Source organism: Sus scrofa, chromosome 5 (assembly GCF_000003025.6).
Source record: "Sus scrofa isolate TJ Tabasco breed Duroc chromosome 5, Sscrofa11.1, whole genome shotgun sequence".
NCBI lineage: Eukaryota > Metazoa > Chordata > Mammalia > Artiodactyla > Suidae > Sus > Sus scrofa.
The window spans coordinates 21331473-21351101 of record NC_010447.5 but is presented as its reverse complement, the minus strand read 5'-3'; the positions used below and the strand labels follow the sequence as shown (position 1 = coordinate 21351101).

At 48.6% G+C, this 19629-nt stretch overlaps 1 protein-coding gene across 7 annotated transcripts in view; it reads right to left on the bottom strand.

The window, feature by feature from the left end:
• Window positions 1–19629, bottom strand: part of DGKA (diacylglycerol kinase alpha) — a 24142-nt gene extending 4513 nt beyond the window's left edge. Inside the window, exons 1-18 of one of the 7 annotated variants that reach the window (XM_021091127.1) lie at window positions 19500–19629; window positions 19262–19418; window positions 13618–13771; window positions 13114–13187; window positions 12645–12777; window positions 12318–12392; window positions 11811–11860; window positions 11373–11447; window positions 11058–11177; window positions 10831–10945; window positions 10166–10254; window positions 9916–10035; window positions 9623–9721; window positions 9367–9450; window positions 9080–9153; window positions 8868–8942; window positions 8117–8202; window positions 7936–8025 (exon numbers count right to left, since the gene is read on the bottom strand). In XM_021091127.1, the coding sequence (XP_020946786.1) occupies window positions 7936–8025; window positions 8117–8202; window positions 8868–8942; window positions 9080–9153; window positions 9367–9450; window positions 9623–9721; window positions 9916–10035; window positions 10166–10254; window positions 10831–10945; window positions 11058–11177; window positions 11373–11447; window positions 11811–11860; window positions 12318–12392; window positions 12645–12777; window positions 13114–13187; window positions 13618–13681 (1423 nt within the window). In that variant the 5' untranslated portion in view covers window positions 13682–13771; window positions 19262–19418; window positions 19500–19629. 7 annotated transcript variants of the gene reach the window in all.

Here is a 19629-nt window from a genome sequence, read left to right as displayed (position 1 = left end):
TTTTTCTTTTTAGGGCTGCACCCGCAACATATAGAGGTTCCCAGGCTAGGGGTCTAATTGGCGCTACAGCTGCTGGCATACACCAGTGCCACAGCAATGCCAGATCTGAGCTGTGTCTGCAACCTACACCATAGCTCATGGCAACACCAGATCCATAACCCACTGAGTGAGGCCAGGGATCAAACTTGAAACCTCATGGTTCCTAGTTGGATTCATTTCTGCTGCGCCATGAGGGGAACTCCCATTTTACTTATTAAAATCTTTCAAAGTGAAAATGCACTGATGCATTATTTGTGTTTTTCTTGTTTTGTTTTGTTTGCACATGCCCTTGTTCCTGGGCCGGGAAGTGAATATGCACCACAGTAGTGACAATGCTAGATTCTTAACCTGCTGAGCCACCAGTGAACTCCTATTCCTATGACTTTTTTTTTTTTTCTCTTTTTTTTAGGACCGCACCCGAGGCATATGTAAGTTCCCAGGCTAGGGGTCAAACTGGATGTGGGGATGGCAGCGTACCAGAGCCACAGCAGCACAGGATCCGAGCTGCATCTGCGACCTACACCACAGTTCAGGGCAACGGCAGATCCTTAACCCACTGATCAAGGCTAGGGATCAAACCTGCATCCTTGTGGATACCGCTGAGCCACAACAGGAACTCCCTACTTGTGTGATTTAAAAAAAAAAAAAAAAAAAGGAGTTCCCGTCGTGGCGCAGTGGTTAACGAATCCGACTAGGAACCATGAGGTTGTGGGTTCGATCCCTGACCTTGCTCAGTGGGTTAAGGATCTGACGTTGCCATGAGCTGTGGTGTAGGTTGCAGACGCGGCTCAGATCCCATGTTGCTGTGGCTCTGGTGTAGGCCGGTGGCTACAGCTCCAATTCAACCCCTAGCCTGGGAACCTCCATATGCCGCGGGAGCGGCCCAAGAAATAGCAACAACAACAACAACAACAACAACAAAACTAGTAAAATGTTCATACTCTCTGAGCCAGCAATTCCACTTCTAGAAATCTCTCCTAGAGAAATTCTCTCTCTCTTTCTTTTTTTTTTTTAAGCTTTTTAGGCCTGCACCCTCAGCATATGGTAATTCCCAGGCTAGGGGTCTAATCGGAGATATAGCTGCCGGCTTATGCACAGCCATTGCAACAACGCATCTGCAACCTACACCACAGCTCATGGCAACGCTGGATCCTTAAGCCACTAATCGAGGCCAGGGATCAAACCCGCAACCTCATGGTTCCTAGTTGGATTCGTTTCTGCTGTGCCATGAGGGGAACTCCTCTCCTAGAGAAATTCTCACATCTGTGTGCAGAGATAGACTGCCCCATGGTTTGTAACAAAAACTGCTACCCAAATGTCTATCAATATGGGACTAGTTAAATAAACCATGACGTAGTCACACAATGGAATGCTGTTTAGTAATAACCAGAATGAGGCAAATCTTTTTTTTTTTTTTAATTTTTTTTTTTTTTTTTGTCTTTTTGCTATTTCTTGGGCCGCTCCCACGGCATATGGAGGTTCCCAGGCTAGGGGTCTAATCGGAGCCGTAGCCACTGGCCTACGCCAGAGCCACAGCAACGCAGGATCTGAGCCGCGTCTGCAACCTACACCACAGCTCACCGCAACACCGGATCGTTAACCCACTGAGCAAGGGCAGGGACTGAACCCGCAACCTCATGGTTCCTAGTCGGATTCGTTAACCACTGCGCCACGACGGGAACTCCGAGGCAAATCTTAATTGTACTGAAATATACTGATAACCAAGATGAACTGTTTAGTTAAAATAAAGAAGTAAAACATCAGTGAGATGCTCTCAGTGCTTAAAGACATATCAGTATGTGTCTAGAGAGAAAAACATGGAGGAATAGACTCCAAAACTTTAGGGAGTAGATTACAGGGAATGTTTACTTACTAGGCATGTATGTCTAGAATGATTGAATTAGTATTGTTATTATTGTTTTTTTTAACACAAGCATTATTACTTTTGTAATCGGGGGTAGAAAAGATTTTTAAAAAGTCTTCACTTCCTCACATTCCATCAGTGTAATTTGCCTTTCTCCATACCACCCTGCTGAAACTCTCTTGGCAAAGACTGTCGATAATTCCTGCCAAAACCAGTAGTATATCTTTAGCTTTTCATTTTAACTCAAGTTTCTCGCTTGGCCTCTAAAATATCACTAAGTTACAGAGGACCCACTCTGTTTCTTCCTAGTCTCTGTGGGAAGCAGAACAATGGCCCCTCAGAAACGTCCACATATTGGGAGTTCCCATTGTGGCTCAGCAGAAACAAACCAGATTAGTATCCGTAAGAATTCAGGTTCCATCCCTGGCCTTACTCAGTGGGTTAAGGATCTGGTGTGCTGCAGGCTGTGGTGTAGGCTACAGATGCGGCTCGGATCTCCCTTTGCTGTGGCTATGGCGTAGGCCCTCAGCTGTAACTCTGATTCGACCCCTAGCCTGGAACTTTCATATGCTGCAGTTGTGGCCCTAAAGAAGAAAGAAAGAAAGCAAGAAAGGGAGAAAGAAAGATCCACATCCTAATATCCACAGTCTGTAAATATGGTACCTTAAATGCCAAAAGACACTTTGCAGATGTTATTAAATTAAGGATGTTTAAGATGGGGAGATCATCCTGGATTATCTGGCTTGGCTCTATGTAATCACAAGCTCCTTATCAGTGAAAGAAAGCTGCAGGAGAGAAAGCCATGGAAGGAGATGTAACAATGGAAACAGAGTTTGGAATGGAAGGGGGGCCATGAGCCAAGGAATCCAGGCAGCCTCTAGTAATTGGAAAAAGTAAAAGCAAAGGACTCTCTTCTAGAGCCTCTAGAAAAAATACAGCCCTGCCAACACCTTGATTTAGCACGGTGGAAACTTATTTTGCAGTAGTGCCCTCCGGAACTGTATGAGAAAAAAATTCATGCTGTTTTAATTGTGGTGACTTGTTACAGCAGCAATAGGACACTAATACAGAGTCCCTTAGTAATTCATCATCTTCTGTTCAATACTTAAATAGGGTGTTTACCAGGATCTGGCTGTCCTTATCCACCTTCTCTTCTTTTTTTTTTTTTTTTTTTTGTTTGCTTTTTTAGGGCCGCATCCGTGGCATATGGAGGTTCTCAGGCCAGGGGTCTAATCAGAGCTACAGCTGCTGGCCTATGCCACAGCCACATCAATGTCGGATCCAAACTGCATTTGCAACCTACACCACAGCTCATGGCTATGCTGGAGCCTCAACCCACTAGAGCCAGGGATGGAACCCGAAACCTCATGGTTCATAGTCGATTAATTTCTGCTGCACCAAGACAGGAACTCCCTCTTCTTACCTCTTTCTCTGGGGAACTCATCTACTTTAGGAGGTCAGTTACCTCCTAGGAGCAGATGAATTTCAAACATGTATTTTCAGCTTTGATTTCTCTCCTCACTTCCTAACATCAATTTCTAACTATCCACCACACATCCCCATCTGGGTGCTTCACTAATACCTTAACTCAATATGTCCAAAACTGAATCTACCTTTCTTCCTTAAACCGGTCCTTCTCCTGTATTGCTTATTTTAATTCATAGCACCCCCATCTGCTCAGTCCACAGACCTAGAAAATGTCCTAGACTTGTCTTTACCTCCTTGTCTTTACCACAGTCCATTAGTTACCTAGTATTGTGGCTTCCACCTCATGACTCCACTGGTACTGCCTTTGCTTTGTGCTCATCATCTCTCTCGATCTCTCTCTCTTTTTTTTTTTTTTTTGTCTTTTGAGGGCCACACCCCCAGCATATAAAGTTCCCAGGCGAGGGGTCGGATCAGAGCTGCAGCTTCCAGCCTACACCACAACAACAGCAATGCCAGATCCAAGTCATGTCTGTGACCCACACCACAGCTCATGGCATTGCTGGATCCTTAACCCACTGATCGAGGCCAGGGATCGAACCTGCATCCTCATGGTTACTAGTCAGATTTGTTTCTGCTAAATCATGACGGGAACTCCCAATGTGCTCATCATCTCTTTACTAGGCTACCACAATCGAGGTCCTGCCTCCTTCCTCCAATCCATCTTTCTATAACTTCCACAGCAGTATTCTTTTCGGCAACCCCTCTTCAAATCTTATGATTTTTTTCAGTATCAACACAAATTTTCATTAGTGCTATATTGATATCATTATTTTCTTGTTTCAGAGAGAATTAGCAGAAACAGATATGAGAGTCTCATTTGCAAAACACAAAGTCAGGACTCAAAATTCATGATTTCAAAATCTAATACTTTAAATGAAAACAAAGTCAGATACTGAGAATTTAAAAACCAGCCAAAATATATCCGGACAAAACTCTCCTTGAAATAGACACATGCACCCATATGTTCATTGCAGCACACTTCACAATAGCCAAGACATGGAAACAATCTAACTGTCCATCGACAGATGAATGGATTAAGAAGACATGGTATATATACACAATGGAATACTATCAGCCATAAAAAAGAACAAAATCATGCCATTTGCAGCCACACAGATGGAACTAGAGACTCATACTAAGTGAAATAAATCAGAAAGAGAAAGACAAATACCATATGATATCACTTATATCTGGAAACTAATTTATGGCACAAATGAACCTTCCCACAGACAAGAAAATCATGGACATGGAGAACAGACTTGTGGTTGCCAAGAGGGAGAGGAAGGGAGTGGGATGGACTGGGAATTTGGGTTAATAGATGTGCCTTTGGAATGGCAGCCTGCTGTATAGCACTGGGAACTGTATCTAGTCACTTATGATGAAGCATGATGGATGATAATGTGAGAAAAAGAATGCATATATGTATGTGTGACTGGGTCAGCTTGCTGTATGGTAGAAAACTGACAGAACACTGTAAACCAGCTATAATGGAAAAAATAAAAATCATTTTAAAAATAAAAAAAAATAGAAGTTCTCGTCATGGCTAAGCAGTTAATGAATCTGACCAGCATCCATGAGGATGCAGGTGTGATCCCTGGCCTTGATCAGTGGGTTAAGGATCTGGCATTGCCATGAGCTGTGGTGTAGGTTGCAGACGCAGCTCGGATCCTGAGTTGCTATGGCTCTGGTGCAGGCTGGCAGCTACAGCTCTGATTGGACCCCTAGCCTGGGAACCTCCATATGCTGCAGGTATGGCCCCGGAAAAGACAAAAAGACCAAAAAAAAAAAATTAAAAAATTAAAACCAAAAAAGAATGTATATATATATATGTGTGTGTGTGTGTGTGTGTGTGGTGTGTGTGTGTATGACTAGGTCACTTTGCTGTACAGCAGAAATTGACAGAACATTGTAAATCAACTATAATAGAAAATAAAATCTTGGAGTTCCCGTTGTGGCTCAGTGGTTAACGAATCCGACTAGGAACCATGGGGTTGCAAGTTCAATCCCTGGCCTTGCTCAGTGGGTTGGGGGTCCAGCATTGCTGTGAGCTGTGGTGTAGGTCACAGACACGGCTCAGATCCGAAGTTGCTGTGGCTGTGTGGCCGGTGGCTACAGCTCTGATTTGACCCTAGCCTGGGAACCCCATATGCTGCAGGAGCAGCCCAAGAAATGGCAAAAAAAGACAAAAAAAAAAAAAAGAAAAGAAAAGAAAAATCTTAAAAAATAAAATAATGATTTAAAAAAATAAATTAAAAAAAGGCCAAAAAAAGGGGTCATATGTTTACATGCAAGATTTAAACTGTAACATGCAGAAATATTTCTACTTTCTGAAATTTTTTTCTTTTTTTTGTCTTTTTTAGGGCCGTTCCCGTGGCATATGGAGGTTCCCAGGCTACAGGTCGAATCGGAGCTGTAGCCGCCTGGCCTACGCCACAGCCACAGCAACTTCTGATCTGAGCCAAGTCTGTGACCTACACCACAGCTCACGGCAACGCCGGATCCCTAACCCACGGAGCAAGGCCAGGGATCAAACCCGCAACCTCATGGTTCTTAGTCGGATTCGTTAACCACTGAGCCATGACGGGAACTCCTGAAATAATATTTTAAATAAAGAGTAATTTATATTATATGCAAAGTACAATAAATTTTTTTCTTTTTTTTTTTCTTTTGCTTTTTAGGGCCGCACCCTCAGCATATGAGGTTCCCAGGCTAGGGGTCGAATCAGAGCTACAGCTGCCGGCCTTTGCCACAGCCACAGCAATGCCAGATCGGAGCTGCATCTGCCACCTATACCACAGCTCACTGGCAATGCAGGATCTCTGACCCACTGAGCAAGGCCAAGCATCGAACCTGCATCCTAATGGATACTAGTCAGATTTATTTCCACCACGCCATGATGGGAACTCCCCAATTTTTTTCTTTTAGTGAATTCATGAATTCAACAGTTTGCTGTGCTTCATGATTACACATTCAAATGCCTCAGTGGCTAGAAAGGTAAACTGAATGAGTAAATGGAAGCTGAGGGGATTGTGGTAAATTAAAGAATACTTGACTCATTTCCTAAAAATCGCCAAGGTAAACAAAAATGTAAAACACTGCAAGGCGAACAATACAGAAGCACACAAATTATTTCTGTAGGTTGTCAGCTTTTGACCTCTGGCAGGATAGACTTGGAAGCTCCTCAGCACAGCATTCACAACCTCCATAATCTGGACCCTGTGCAACCCAGTCCTCCTTCTTCCCATTGCCCAGGGTGCATCCAGCTGTGCGTCCCAGCCCTAATGAATGACACACTTTCCTTAGTGTACATGTTGTTTGGTGGTTCCTGTAGCCTCACAAAAATTCTTCAACCTGGAATACCTTTCATGCTCCTTAGCAGACCTCTCTTCCACAATCTCCTGCAAGATCTCAGAGCTGAACTCTGAATCCAAAAGCCTCAATTCTAAGACCATTTCAATCTCCCCTACAATGACTTCTTCTTCTTCTTTTTTTTTTTTTTTTTTTTTTGTCATTTCTTGGGCCGCTCCCACAGCATATGGAGGTTCCCAGGCTATGGGTGGAATCGGAGCTGCAGTTGCCAGCCTATGCACAGCTACAGCAACTCAGGATCCAAGCCGTGTCTGCGACCTACACCACAGCTCATGGCAACACCAGATCCTTAACCCACTGAGCAAGGCCAGGGACCAAACCCACAACCTCATGAGTCCCTAGTCGGATTCATTAACCACTGAGCCACGATGGGAACTCCACACAATGACTTTTCTTTTCTTTTTTTTGCTTTTAGAGAAGGGTTTTTATTTTTGTTTGTTTGTTTGTTTTTATGACTTCTTTATCTAATGATACCATCCCTCGACCTTCCTCTTTGAAAGGAAAGAGACTAGAAGTGGGAGCTCAGTTAGGAGTCTGTCACAACAGACTTGGGAAAAATTATGATGAATGAATGAATGACCCTTGATTACAGTTGACTCTTGAGTAACGCAGTGGGTTAATTCATGTTTAACTTAGAGTAGGCCCTCTGTAGCCATTGTTCCTCTGCATGCACGGACCCAACCAACTATGGACCGTATAGCCCTGTGGTATTTACCACTGAAAAATACCCACATATGAGTAGACTAGCTCAGTTCAAGCCCATGTTGTTCAAGGATCAACTGTGATTGGTTGAATAAATGAATGAATCATGGCCAAGCTCCCTGCTAACTCCATCACTCAGCATCTGGCTTCACTCTTATAAAACCTTCCTTATTCTCACATTGTCCTCTCCACCCCTATATTCTTTGATTCTCTGAGCCTTAAGACTCAGGAAGAAACAGAAGGATATTTTTAGGTTTATGGAGAAGAGGACTGTCACCCTTGACCCTTCCAGGTTCAGACGGTGGTCCTTGCTTTTTCCAAAGCTCTTTTTCCTTTGGGACAATCCACGTGTCTTTGTCTCTCTTCTCCACCGACCCTCTTTCTACACCAGATGCCTAGATGTCTTCTCTATGTGCCTGTCCCTTCCTGCCCAACTTCCCCATTCCCCAGGAAAACAATTTCTAAACACTTACCTCCTCCCCATCTTAGGCAACGAGCTAGATCATTTCCAGTGCCCAGGGGCAACACGGCAACAGGAGGCACAAAAGGCAAGTTGGCTTTGTCTGAGGAGGCAGGTGATGAGATGGATGGAGGAAATTAGCTCTGGAAGGCCACTGCCCCTGTGCCCTGCCCAGAGCCTCTCCCTGCACTGACCGATGGTCTCTAGGATCCAGCCTACTGTGCCATCTCCGCCACACACCAAAATCCGGTAATCAGGAACCTCTCTGAAGAATCTGAGCCTGAGACAAAAGGTGAGAGAGAAGATGAGGAAGGATAACAGGACTGAGGCTGCCCAACTCCTGCACAGGCAGAGTGCTTCCTGTCTCTCATTTCTTACAACCCCTATCCCTCCACACCCGCTTCTTTTTGTTTTTTAGGGCCGAACCTGCAGCTTATGTAAGTTTCCAGGCTAGGGGTCCAATCAGAGCTACAGCCACCCCCCTACACCAAGGCCACAGCAACGTGGGATCCAAGCTGCGTCTGCAATCTACACCACAGCTCACGGATCCTTAACCCACTGAGTGAGGCCAGGGATTGAACCCGCATCCTCATGGGTCCTAATCAGGTTTGTTAACCACTGAGCCATGAAGGGAACTCTTACAATCCCTTTTCCTTTTGTCAAAAGGCTTGTTTCTATTAAGGGTAGAGAAAAAAATACAATGGGGAAAACTATAGCCACTCAGTGGGGAGGGAGAAACTCGTATTTACATCCTTTGAGAGCAGAACAAAGATGAGCCAGAGTATTCAGAGATGGGGATAAGCAGTAAAAGCAGCCCTCTAAAGTCATTTCTTGGGCTGCCATAGCCCTCCCCTCCAAACATGCACTCTCTCCTACTCTCTTCCACCTTACGCAGATAGGCAGGGGCACAAAAACACTGAGATAGAGTCCCTAACCTCTACTTACCCTGGCTCAGGACCGTCCTTGAGGAGGTTGAACACTTGTCGAGGGTTTAGTAGATACTGGAATTTCCAAAGCACCCTACGTGGGGACAAAGGAGAGCTCATGGCAGGGAATGGATATTCTGTACCCCACTCTCTTGATGTCCTCCTCAGGGCATGTCCCCTCCATTACACATAGATTCCCAAACTCTGAAGACCCTGGACATGGCTTCGTACCTCTCCCCTTGCTTCCCGCCACTCTTGGGGTTGACAAAGACCAGAAGTGGGTGCGTGTTAGAAACGGGGTCAATCTGCATTGAGGGAAGAAAATAAGGAAAGCAAGATTTTGCCAGAGTGAGAGGGGCCCTGAAGACAGGGGCAGAGGGCTGGCATTCCCCCCACGAGGTTCTCCCTTCCTCTACCAGGGAGGGGCTTCTGGAGAGCAGGCCCCATTCCCCAAGTTTCCCACTTTATTCCCCCCCATGAGGTCCCCACCACAAAGCCCGAGCCTCTTAGCCCTGTACCCGCAGAGCCTCAGAGGTGCTCAAATTTAAATCATCTGTGGTCTTCTGGCTTGTTTTGCTAACTTTACGTTCCTGTCCAGAGGCCTGAGAAGGGAGGAGAGCAGAGAGAAGGGAAACTGCATTGTGTGACTCTATAAACAGTTCAGAGTCTGACTTGAATCCTAAAAATATAGGCTTTCGGCTCTAAATGACATTGTGGGTCCATGTGTAAATTGAGGAAACACTCCTGTCCCCAGCTGCTGCCCAAGGGTCTCACCAGGACACTGGGATAGATGGAAGATGGAGGCAGGATGTGATCACGGAGCAGCCCGCAGTCACACTCATGGCCCATGGCTGGTAGGCAGTCATCATGGATCTGAAAGACAAGGCAGGCACGGAGGGATCATGGAGGGAACCCCATCACCTCTTAACTTGGGGTCTGGTACTCAAAGAGTGGCGTCAGGAGCAGGGCAACTGTGGTGCAAGGGAGATGTGCTGGAGGAGGCCGGGAAAGCAGGCAGTTTAGGGAGGTCCCCAAAGCAAGGCTGGAGGGATAGCTCCAGAGCTGACCTCTAGGTGGCACCACACACAATGCAGCCCAACCAGACTGTGGTAGATCCGGATCTTTTTCTGACAGCGGTCGCAGCGCCCAGATTCACAGCCTCCTCGGACCCACACATGTGTTTGGACCTTAGGGAGAATGGCAGTCCCTTGTCTGAGAGGGTCTGAACAGAGACTTAGGGAAAGGCTGAGGGCAGCAGTGGGCTAAGGGCCAGGGCCAGGATGTGGGTGGTGATGGAATGGGCATGGGGTCACTCACACCAATGTCCTTCCGAGACTTGGCATAGGTGCTGACTTCACAGGGCAGGGCCTTCATGGCACACTGGTCATGAACAGTGTATTTACATACTGGGCAAGAGGGAAGAAGGTCAGAGTCTTAGGTGCAGCCCCTCCTCCTATTTCCTCCTTAACTGCGGCTAAGCAGAATCACTTACTGAAACAAGACCTCCAACCCCTGGCTGTGAGGGTGTGGTAAAGAGTTAAAATTTAGGGTGGGAGCTCACCTCGGAGACTTGTGCCTTTTGCTCACTCTTCCCCCTAAAAGAGCAATCTCTACCAAACACCCAACCCTACTCCATTCATATGACAGGAACTGAGCTGGACGATGTAAAGAAGGTTCAGATATAACAAGAACGATGACGACAAAAATAATAATAGCTAACTTTTATTGCAGACTTAAGAGTATATACATGCACTGCATGAAGCACCTTTCTTGCATCAACTTATTTAATGCTCACAGTTACTTCATTTTCAGCTGAACAAACTATGACTTAAAGAAGGTATGTGGCTTTCCTCAAGGTCACATAACTAGTCAGTGGCAGAGACCAGGATCCAAACCCAGGTGTCTCTAAGTTCTGAGTGCCGTGTTCCCCCAGATAGCCCGGCTGCCCTTCTGCTCCCACGCTCCCAGGCCCCATCACTCACGGTTACAGCTCAGCCCCTGTTTGCCAAGACCAATGCTCGACTCGCACAGGTTGCAGTAGACTGGTCGGGGGAACCTCTTGGGTCTCCACATGTGCTGCCCATTGTCCTTCAAGGTCTGGGAGGGCACAGCAGATGCTGGGGAGTGTCTAAGCCCTTAGAGGGCCAACCTCTGGCAAGCACAACCCAAGGCTACTGTTTTACCCATCCTCACCATCTCTCCTACTCACCATCTCCAGACCCAGCAACACGAGCAATGGCACAGTGGTGGCCCCAGCCCGGAGCCACTCAGCTAGGGAGACAGAGCCACTTCCATCATAGTCAATCTCTTTCATCATCTCCTGTAGAATCTGAGCAGAGAATGGGGGGGTGGGTAGACTTTGGGTGTGAGTAGCCCTTCAGATCTGACACCTCTCCAGCCAGCCTAGCCAGCCTAGCCAGCCTAGACAAGGGCACCAGACTGCCTGTCAGAGATGGGGTAAGGCTGATGAGGGATGTACCAGGGAGAAGGTATAAGAAGAAACATGCAGGAAAAATCGCCTTACCGGCCTCAGCTCAGACACATCCCAATCCAGGTATTCAGCCATTCGCATCATCTGTATGATGATTCTGTCCACTTCCTGGGGGCCAAGAGGATAAGAACCACAGCCATATCCCACCTCACTACCATCACCCAAACTCTCCTCTAGAAATCAGGGTCCCTGAATTCCACCCGCAGACCCCCTCTCATTCTCAGGTGCCTCTGCCAAGTAAATGAATGTCTATGTGTGTTCGTAGGTTTGCAAGGCAGCCCCCAATTCATGTCTCCAGCATCCTCTTCTAAGGGTCAAGAGCTTGGGGCCTGCTCCCAAATTTAGTCCTACTAGACTCAACTTCTCCCTCTAGCTTCCTCTCTTTCTTAAGATCCTGGAAGAGTTGGGACAGGAGAGCACAGACAAATGGACACATACTCCCTTGCCCAGCATACAGGTCCCCCAACTCACTGAGCTGTCCAGGATCCCATTTCTGTCCGTGTCGTACAGCTTGAAGGTGACTGTGGGGTGTTTTAGGGGGCCAGGGTCAGTTTGTGAGGGATATCCAGAGAACTCATAACAGAATACAGGGGAAACAAAGAGATAAGGAGAAACCTTTTGGATGAAGAGCCCAGGACTTGGGGCTGAGACTGAGACAGCAGACAAAAAGGGAGGGGAAACAAGCCTGGATTCCACCCTCACTGCACCTGATAGGGCAGACGATCCGTACCTCCCAAGAACATCCCCGGCCACCCACATGACAATACACAAGACATGGGAACGGGGGTGACTAAGGCAGATGGCATTAGGTATAAGGAGCCTGGGGAAACAGAGGAAATGGGTCCATTCTCTGGCCCCACCTTTGTCTGGCCCTGTCAGCCTTTAGGAATCCTGAAAAAATGAGGGAAGGAAGGCTGGGGGAATACCCTCTCTCCTTTCATCTTTCTTCCCCTCTCCCAGTCCAGAATGGCAACTCACACTCTAGCTTGTCTTCTGGCCGGCCGCCCTCCAGAAGGGAGAAGTAGCAGGAGACATCACTGAGACACACCACATCTGGTTACAAGAAAGTACAGCAGATCTGAGGTTGGCGCTCCCTCCAGTCTGGCTCTTCTCTTGTCCTTTGTTTGTTCTAACTCTTCCCTTTAAGCTTCCTCCCTCCAGCTCCTACAGCAGCCTGGCTACCCTCTACAACTCCCTGCCGACCCTGCTCCCCAACATGTGACTCAATTCAACCCCCCCCTCAATCCACACTTCATTTGACTTTTCTGCTAGAGGCCCGGCCCAGTCCCACCTATGTGACCATACCTCTTTTTACAGTCTCTTCTGAGCAGTAACTAGTCTGGAAGGATTGAAACAGTGCCAGGCTTAGGTGACTAGGAACACTATCCACTTCCAGATAGATTTTCAGGAATTGCTGGAATCCCTCGTACCCAATGGCCTATGATGAGAGTTTGGCATTACCCTGGGGGGGTCTGAAGGATGAGAGAGTTGGGGACTGAAGAATTGGGAGTGGTGGGGACAGTGACAGTAAGTGCAGCATTGAGAAGCATCCAAGGCAGGAGTATGGTTTCTTGGGCTGAATCCTGAGTTAACAGAATCTCTGGTTTTGTCCTAAAGCGGTAGCTGCAGTAACAATGGATGCTGGGGTATCCAGAGAGAGGATAGCAAGGGTTGGGCCCAAGAATAATCCCTGGAAGTTGGGCATCCCAATGGAGTAGCAAAAACAAAGATGGGAGGAGTTGGTGAAGGAAAGGATTTCCCAGCTGCCACTCACATCTCCTTGGAGATATTCAGCCATTTCACCATCCTCAAAGAGCTTTAGGACATCACTGACCTTTTTGGTGGAGTCTAGGGTGAGACGAGAGGGAAAGCAGAGCATTAGTTGTGTTCAGCTCTCCCTGCCCACTCTGAGAGTCCCACCCAGACCTCCAATAGGAAAGAAGAGTCCGGTGAGATGAAAAAAGGAGAAATTCCAAGAAGAAACACAGAAATACAGAGAGAGAAACATTTCAGATCCTCCAAAGCCGTTGCCCTCTTTACTCCTCTTCTCTGAGATTTGGAGCATGCAGTCAGGGTTCAGAGAAAGATGGGTAGAGAGCTAAGATCCCAAGCATCACCCCATTTCCCTCGGGTTTCATTCCCTGCCAGCCATCTCTTGGGAGGATCCTCAAGGCCACTGGGGGAAATAGGAGGAGCTGTGGGGGCTGAGGAGGAGGAGGAGGAGGAGGAGGGACTATCTAAGTGTCTCTAGAACTGAACGACTGAGTGGAAGACTCACATTCCATGTATTTTTGCAGCTGGGCAAAATCACTGGGGCTTATCAGCCCCCTCTCCTTGGACATCTTTTTTTTTCTCTTAAGAATGACCAGAAAGATAGCCTGGTAGTAGCGCTCCTGGAGCCGTTGCCGGGACCTCTGCTTCCAGGGGTGGGCCTGCAGGAAGATGACAAGAGCATGTGGCAGGACTAGCCAGTGCGTCTACCTCTTTGCTTCTGTTTACGCTGTTCATTTTCCACTCCTACCATTATTTCTGTTCTTTCCTCTCTGAGTCCCTCCCTAAGTCTCTTCCTTTCCAAGTGTTCCTCTCCCCTGTCTCTCTCTCTCTCTCCTTGCCAGTGTCTGTCCTATGTCTCTTGTTTCTCTGACTCATCTCTGACTTTCTCTCCAACATTTCTGGTTCCTTCTCCAACTCTCTGATTTCTCTCTCAATCTGTCTTGATTCATCTCTGACCACCCTCACCTCCGCCCCCACCCCCGCTTTCGCAGGCTATATGTGTCTCTGTGAGCGCTGCCTCTCGTCTGCTTCTACCTTTTCTCCCTCCACCCCAATCTCTGCAGTCTCTGCCGGGCCTGCGCTCTGTCCCATCTCCCTTCGGATCCCGCAGTCCCAGCCCTCCGGTGGTTCTCACTGAGATGGCGGCACGCCACCAGGGGCACGATCCCATCTTGCTCCGCCTCCAGCCGCGGTCCCCGGCCCCCGCTCTGGCACCCACTCCCAGCGCCACCCACACCCCGCAACGACCTCTAGCGCTTCTGCCGCGCGCGACACAGAACCAGCTCTAGCCGGGTCCCCAGCCCCGCCCCGCCTCGCCTGCGTCCTGCAAAGTTCCATTAGGGAAGGGCGGGGACCCGGGCAGAGAGAGAGCGGGAGGAGGTAGGGAAGAAGGCTCCGAGCATCTGCCTGGCTTCTCCGTTCCAGGAGGGTTGTGTGAGTGCAGGGACCTTTCTTCCACCCTGCTAGGTTAGCAGTGTTTAGGGAGCCTCAACTTCCAGTTAGGAGATACAGGGACCAAAGAGGAGCCATCACGTGGATCACTAACCCAGGGACCAAGGTGCAGAAGGCAACTTGCCTTGAGGATTCAAGAACAGCAATGACAATAATACCGTACATTAGCATAAGTGCAGCAACACTTTGGAGTCAGTCAGAACTGGGATTAGTCATAGCTGGGTTCCATTCTTAGCTCTGGTACCACTGCCTGACTTGGGCAAATTACAGTTATACAATGAGGCGAATGATACCTATCTTTCATAATTGTAAGGATTAAGTCAAAGGATATATATAAAGTGCCTAGTATAACACCTGGCAAACAGGAGGCCGACAAGGAATGGTGGTTATTATTGCATTAACAAGTAAATCAAATTCTATGAGACAAGAAATCATTGGTATAGCCATTCTACAGATGAAGGAACTGGAGCTTAAAGAGGTTGGGGCTTCCCAAGGCGGGTGTAAGTAGAGGAGCTAAGGCTCCAACCCAAGAACTGCGTGGCAGGGGCCACACCTGCCTCCCCCTTTCACACACTCGGCCTTCCTTTCTGTTCCTCAGGCACGCCAAGTTCTTCCCTGCTCAGGGCCGTGAGACTCACTGTTCTGTCTGCCTGGAACACCCTTCCTTACTCTTGGCAGAGCTGACTTGCCTAAACTGAAATGTCAGGTCCTCCAAGAGACCTCCTCTGATTATTCTGTCCTAAAGGAGCCCCCTCCTTTGCACAGCACCCTCCTTTGTTTCCTGCATCGGGGACTGATCACTAATGGAAATTTTCTTGCCAATTTATTTGCTTCTTTGTTTACTGTTTGTCTTCTACCAAAATGTTACGTTTCACAGGGCAGGAGCTTGTCAATTTTGTTCACCGCTGTATCCCCAATACCTAGAGCCCTTCATATTGGAAGTGCTCCATATTGACTGTACAGATTACAACTGTGTAAAATTAGGGAGTCATATTTGGGGACTATTAATCCAACTATGGTTAAATGGGATGCCAGAGTATCCATCCTGACAGTCAGGGGAATGTGAGACAGTTTGGAACACATACAGTAGGTGCGAAATAAATATTTGTTAAGTGAATGAATTATTCTAAGAAGGACTTATTGTGGTACTCCATTCAAGGCTCTGACCTTTTCTCTCCCCTCTGCCCATCCGCCCACTTATTGAGGGTTGTTGGGTCAGACTTAAGGAGGCAGTTGGGGCCTACTAGAATTTCCTTTCTGATGGTGCAAGAACCTGTGTAGCCTCTGTCCCTGGGCCATCTCTGCTGCTCACCTCTGTGCAGTATACCATTCCTGTTCTGGAGGCTTTCTGAGGAACACTTTTTAATTTTTTTGCTTTTTAGGGCCGCACGTGCTGCACATAGAAGTTCCCAGGCTAGGGGTTTAATCAGAGCTACAGCTGCCAGCCTACACCACAGCCATAGCCACAGCTACCCGGGATCTGAGCAACATCAGCGACCTACACCACAGCTCAGAGCAACGCCAGATCCCCGACCCACTGAGCGAGCCCGGGGATTGAACCCATATCCCCATGGATACTGGTCAGATTCGTTTCTGCTGCGCCACAAAGGGAACTCCCTGGGAACACTTAGAAGGGGGTTCTGGGACACTGATATCTGGAGGAAGGACTCCACCCATCTGGCCCTTTTCTATAATCCAGCTTCTACTGCCAACAGATCTAATGAATACATAATAGTCTTATGGCTAATGGGGCCTGTATGGCTTAATTAGCCTCTCTGATTATCTCTGGGGATTCTTAGATGGCTCCAAAGTTCTAGGAAGTGGAAGCTGAGGGAGAAAGTGCCAGGAAGAGTGCAAACAAGGGACGAACCGAGAGAGGACACAATATTTCTCTCTTGCCTCTCTTTTCACAATAACCCTTCCTAGCCCCCCTTAAATGGAGTATACAGCAGAGGTTAAGAGAATGGACTTTTGAATTAGATAGCCATGGATTAGAATTCTGTTTCGTAGAGTTATTTCATCTCCCTGAACCTGTTTCCTCATCGGTAAAATGGGTACTGGAGAAATCAGACACAATGTGGGGATTAAAAAAGGTAATAGATGCAATATACTTAGCAAACTGTATGGCACAGAGAAAGTTATAAACATTAGCTTATTAATATTATCATTATTATTATTATTATACAAGGGTGATACCCAGAGAAACACATCTGGAGACCAGGAAAAATGGTGCCTTTGACCAGGAAGGCATAAATTCTAGAGACCCCCAGCAGCAGTGAAGCCCAGTTGCATGCCTCCCCCGTTGTGTCATATCTCAGGCGAAGACATGTAATATCAGGATCCTGTACTTTGCCTCTAGGAGGGTAAGAAGGCGGCTACAGAAACTAGACTGTCAGGGTCCAAGGACATCCCTGGGCTGGGACTTTGGATATAATAAGGCTCCTGGGGGTTCTTTTAGTAGTCCAGGGCCTTAAAAACCTGGAACAAGTCCAATTTTGTCCTGCTCCATCCCAGCCCTGTAGCGATAACCTGGACTAGTCCAGGCAATGCTAGGTCTGGGAGGGTGGGGTCTGTTGCCCGCCCGCCAGCTATTTGTGACTCACCCTTCCCTCCTCTCCCTGCCCGACCCTACCAACTTGGGATGAGACAGTAAGAAGCTGACTTGGAGGCAGAGAATCCTAGAACATCCTCAGAGATGGGAGGCGCCAACTCTCTTATTTTAGCAGAGGAGGAAACTGAGGCCCAGAGAGACAGCCTCTTTCTCAGGGTTACACCCAAACTCTAGACATTCTGTCCTTAGTCCAATCCATTATATCTCAGTGCCTCTGGTCTTCTAGATCTTATTTTAAACATTAAATGCTAAAATTGCTGGTAACCAAGAGATAAATATGATTTCCACAGCCAGTGCTAACATTTAAAGTTTCTTCTTTCACTTCAAGATTCGTTGCTCACATTCCCAGTCATGTAGGTTTAACATTACTCAAAGAATCAGCTATACCCCTAGACACTCAGGCTGACCCAGCGAGGAACCCCAAGGGGCAGGGCCTCCCCTTTGGGGGTCCAGGCCTGATTACCTGGACTTCTGAATCCCTTAACTACCCCAGGGTTTGCAATCCTCCTCTTCCTGAGGATTGGGGGAGGGTCTTTTTTTTTCCTGCCCATCCCTGCTACTAGTCGTTGGCCCCTGAGAAGGAATCATTTGGCTTGAAGCCTTAAAATCTGTTAAGCCTCCACAAGCATCACAGATGGTAGTGTTGCCTGATAAAGGTGGTGGTGTTTGTGTGTGTGTGTAGGGGTGTCATTGTGCAGTACAGGAGGAAGTTACGATGTTGGCATGGTTGGGGGATGTGGGCTTGAACGTTATGAGGTTGAGGAGATGCCCAGCAATATTTGCATTTCTTCCTCAGTAAATCTCATTTCCTCCATTTAAAGGTGAAAAGTGGGATTGAGACCCAGGTAGTTTCAGAAACTTCCCCGTGACAGGTGTGGAAAGGAGAGGGGTGGGAAGTTGGGGACCAGGAGGCCAAACAAGAGCCCTTCTTCACCCGTGCAGCGCTGCGGAGGTTCCAGAACTGACTTTCCTCCGACTCGGGTCCCTAGGAGACAGCTTCAGCATCCGTCCGTTCGACTGGGAGAGATGGAGGGGAAGGTCTGGGGCGGGGGAAAGCTGCCTACCGGGTTCTGGGCCAGCCCTCCCGCTGCCCCCCGCTCCTGGCGCAAACCCTTCTAGCTACCTACTCCAGCTGTCACGCTTCCTCCTTCTCGGCCCAGCAGCCCTACCCCAACCCGTGGGGCGTCCCCTCCCGCGGCCCCTGCCCGCGCCTGCTCCGGTGCGGAAGGGCGGGAGGCAGCGGGGGGCTCGCGGGGGTCTCTACCTTGCCTGCGGAGGGCGCGCGGTCGGAGCTGGAGCGCCGGCGCGGGAGCTGGAGCCCGAGCTGGGCTGGAGGGGACGGGCCAGGCAGACGCGGCCGCCGCGGGGCCGCCCCGCTCCTGACGACACAGCCGCCCGCCCCCCATCCCGGCCGGCCCGCCCGCCCGCCCGCGCCGGTGCCGGGCGCCCCCAACTCCGTGAACTTCTATTTCACTAGACCCGATTCCCCCTTCCCCGAATATCTCCAGGGCTCTGGTCTGTGCCACTTTCTCCACATTCCTGCGCTACTCAGCTTCCCGCCCCCGTAGCAGCTCTGTTTGTATCTTTCCGATCCCCTTCCCCCCCCCAGTCATTCATAGCCTCTCCCCGCATCCCAAACCTGGGAGGCCAAGATAGGGGGCGGGCCAGCTGATGACACACCTTGGCAGTTGCCCACCCACCCAACGACTCACCTTCTCCTTCCTAACTGCTGCCATCAGGGGACTTCCTCTGCATCCACTATGGATTGAATTCATACTCAGGAGATTGGGCAGCAGCAAGGCCAGAGTTCCAGACCGCACATTCTAAGACCAAACACCTCCCTGCCACCATGGGCTCCACAGAGCTTGACACGACTTGAGAGAATCTGCCCACCTTTGCCTCCAGGTTCCTCACCTCCGTTAAACCCAAACTTCAGATGTGTCATATTTGTTTTCCAAGCCAAGGACACCTCCTTCTCTCAAGGCTCAGATTCTTCCCTTAATTCTGGGGTCGAGAATGCTAAAAGCATGCTGGTCTGTGTCAACCCTTTCTCCAGTGCCCCAACCCTCCAGGCAACCCACTTTACCTGCTAGTCTTGGCAGGTGGTGTAGAAAGCCCTGGCCAGAAGTCTGGGTGAAGAGATCCTTTCGGCTCCTCCCGTCTGGTATCTATTCTGGAGTTAAAGCACTTGGAACAGCATGGATACTGGTAAGGCTGGTAGAGCAAGGGAGACAGACAGAGGCCTAGGGACTTACTGGTAGGAACTGAGGACCTAGGCATCCTGTTCCCTGGCCCCGCCCCAACCTTGTCTAACCCCCTCCTACCCTTCAATGAAGTAACATAAGTAACAAAAGCTTGAGCTCCTGGAATCTTCCCTCTTACTCCTGTTAGTGGAAGAGAGGGGGAGGGGAGAGCTCTGATTGGAAGGGTGTGTGTGCCTGTTGCCTGTTGTGT